Source organism: Theobroma umbraticum, unplaced genomic scaffold (genome assembly GCF_002168275.2).
Source record: "Theobroma umbraticum cultivar Fairchild unplaced genomic scaffold, ASM216827v3 scaffold_3062.0, whole genome shotgun sequence".
Classification (NCBI taxonomy): Eukaryota; Viridiplantae; Streptophyta; class Magnoliopsida; order Malvales; family Malvaceae; genus Theobroma; species Theobroma umbraticum.
The window spans coordinates 1456-3890 of NW_018399824.1; the positions used below are offsets into that span (position 1 = coordinate 1456).

The window sequence follows — 2435 nt, forward strand, 5'->3', positions numbered from 1 at the left end:
CAATTCAGGGTATCTGTGACAATTCACCCTAAAGAAAAAAAACTGATAATCTAGAGCAGGCTATTTTAAAAGGCATGCAACTTCATCAGGTAAACACTATGTACCTACTTAACTGAGAGGAACACCAACATTGAATTTCGAAAGAAAAGCCTTTTTTAATACAAAATTGCCATAATTAGCCAAATAAAGCTTAAAAGAAACCACTGTAACTACCTGAAGATTGTTCTTCCCGGTAGAAGACCCACTCCCTGGCATCCCATTAGCTGCTGAGTTGGCATGAATTGTGCGAGTAACGCCACCAACCTTGAGCTTAACTTTTTTAACCTTGCTTTCATTACCATCAATAACAGCTCCTTGCACTGAACTCTGAAATTCACCATTCCTTCCACCATATATATCCACATTCCTCGATTCTGATACTGACCATTCCTTTGCCTTGCTTGTGCTTTTCCAATTAGCAGGGGCAAGAACACCTTCACTAGAACGTTTATTGTTTGACCCACTTCGCCCAGGCTCATTGTTGTAAAACGCATTGAATCCCCCATCTTCTTTCTTTCTTTTATTGGTTTTCTCACCTTCAAAACCAACAGCAGGAGAAATCCAAACACATTGATTAAGATTGAACTCTTTCCGCTTTGAATTAGCATCACCACCAGCATTCTCATCACTAGAGACCTTGCTCACATCATCTGAAGGAGGTGTTGATGACAAGGGTGAGTGATCTTGACTTTCAGCAAAAGACTGCGAGTCAGGACGAGGACGACGAGAAGTTTGGGTCCTCTTCTTCCTGACAGCATTGTTCATGCCATCAAACCGAGTGCCAGAAAACTCTTCCATGCTGACAAAGTTGTTATCACCTATTTCACCAGAAGGATGCTCCAGTAAGATCACTAATCCTAAAAGAACGAAAATCAAACTATGAGATTTATGCTGTATAGATCCCAAATCACTACAAAAGCAACTTTAATCTGTCACACATAAAATCAGATTAAACAAGGAATTGGAGAAAAAGGGTTTAAGATTGACAATATAACATTACAATAACATCCATAAAAAAAATATAAAAGACATAATCAAGTGAAATTAAGGACAAAGAATAGAGAGGTCGAAAACCGGTAGAAGCATAGTCTATCATAAGGAATTTCACCAATGTAAACCATAGGGAGCCAAAAAATAAGGAACGTGGAACATTCAGAAACAAAGATCAAATTATCCAGATTAATAAACTCGAAAAGAAATTGAAAAAATTCAAAATGCAGTAGCAAGGGAATTACCCCCAATCCCCAACATTATAAAAGAAGCCAAATGATTAAAACCAAATAATTGCAAGAAGATGATGGAAAAAAAAACCAAATAATTGCAAGAAATAGATTGATATAGAGGATTAGAGAATAATATTATCTCACAATTAACTATGAATCAAATTGTCATCAAATCAAAAGCAAACCCCACATAAAAACACACCCAAAATCACATGAATCAATCCATCAAACAAAATCCATCAGCGATAGCGATAACCAAATTCACCCCCGTCAAACCCGTAGATCAAGGCACCCAAAGAAAAAACAAGAAACCCACGAGTAATCGATTATTTTACCTCCTCGATACGGGCGTACAGAAGAAACTGAGTAACCCTCGAAAGAGAAAAAAGAAAAAGAAGGAATGAGACAAGAAGAGGAAAGAGCGAAACGGAAGAGAAAGAGAAGGGTGGAGGGTAAATAGATTAGGTGAGAATGTAAAAAAATAATAATGGGAATTTTGTTGAGCAGAAAAGAATGGGGCTCGAAAGTTAAAGAGATAGAGAAGTCTTAGGGTTAGAGAAGGATAGATAGTTGTTGTAGTAACAATGATGATGAGAATGGGAAAGGAAAGATAGAGGTAAAGGAGAGGAAGAGGACTTATTATCTCCTTGTTCACCATTTTTTTGCTATTGCCACACCAGCCCACGCTGTGGTTTTTTTCGTTTGGATGGGTTGGAAGGTGGATTTTAGATTTTTAGATCTTTGATTCGGTCACTTGACTCGCCAACCCGACTCAGTCCCCTCTCTCGTTCTCTCTCTCTCTCTCTCTCTCTCTCTCTCTCTCTCGGGGGCTTTTCTTTTCTTTCGTTCTTTCTTCCTTTCTTTGCCTTAACGCCTTTTATTTTCCCCCTCCTCTATCTACTACTACTACACACGGTTTACGCTGCAAAAGTGTGCGCAGGTTAAGGCCGTTGCTCATGATAGTGGCTCGCTCCTTTGATTCTCTGCCCTTGCTATGTGTTACGTGTCGCTATGTTATTAGCCTATTCCCCCAACATTCAGTGGGTCCCTGTGCTTTAATTTTCCTTCTTTTATTGAGAATATTAAATTGTGACCAATAGATTTAAAAAAAAAAAATTCAAGTGCGTTTGAATAAGAAATTTTGGAAATTTTAGGAAAATGAAATAAATTTAT

The 2435-nt window shown here is 38.0% G+C and overlaps 2 protein-coding genes across 2 annotated transcripts in view; one reads left to right on the plus strand and one right to left on the minus strand.

The window, feature by feature from the left end:
* The window catches only part of LOC110428897 (beta-carotene isomerase D27, chloroplastic-like), a 1465-nt gene extending 1446 nt beyond the window's left edge, over nucleotides 1-19 (plus strand). The window contains exon 8 of the mRNA XM_021444819.2: nucleotides 9-19. Coding sequence (XP_021300494.2) covers nucleotides 9-19 — 11 coding nt within the window. The remainder of the gene's footprint in view (nucleotides 1-8) is intronic.
* Nucleotides 20-108: 89 nt separating this feature from the next.
* On the minus strand, nucleotides 109-2122 carry LOC110428896 (uncharacterized). Its single transcript, XM_021444818.2, has 2 exons — nucleotides 1598-2122; nucleotides 109-896 (listed from the first exon to the last, which is right to left on the minus strand). Exon 2 carries the CDS (start codon nucleotides 835-837, stop codon nucleotides 109-111), a length of 729 nt encoding a protein of 242 aa, XP_021300493.1. The 5' UTR covers nucleotides 838-896; nucleotides 1598-2122.
* Between the last annotated feature and the right edge of the window lie 313 nt (nucleotides 2123-2435).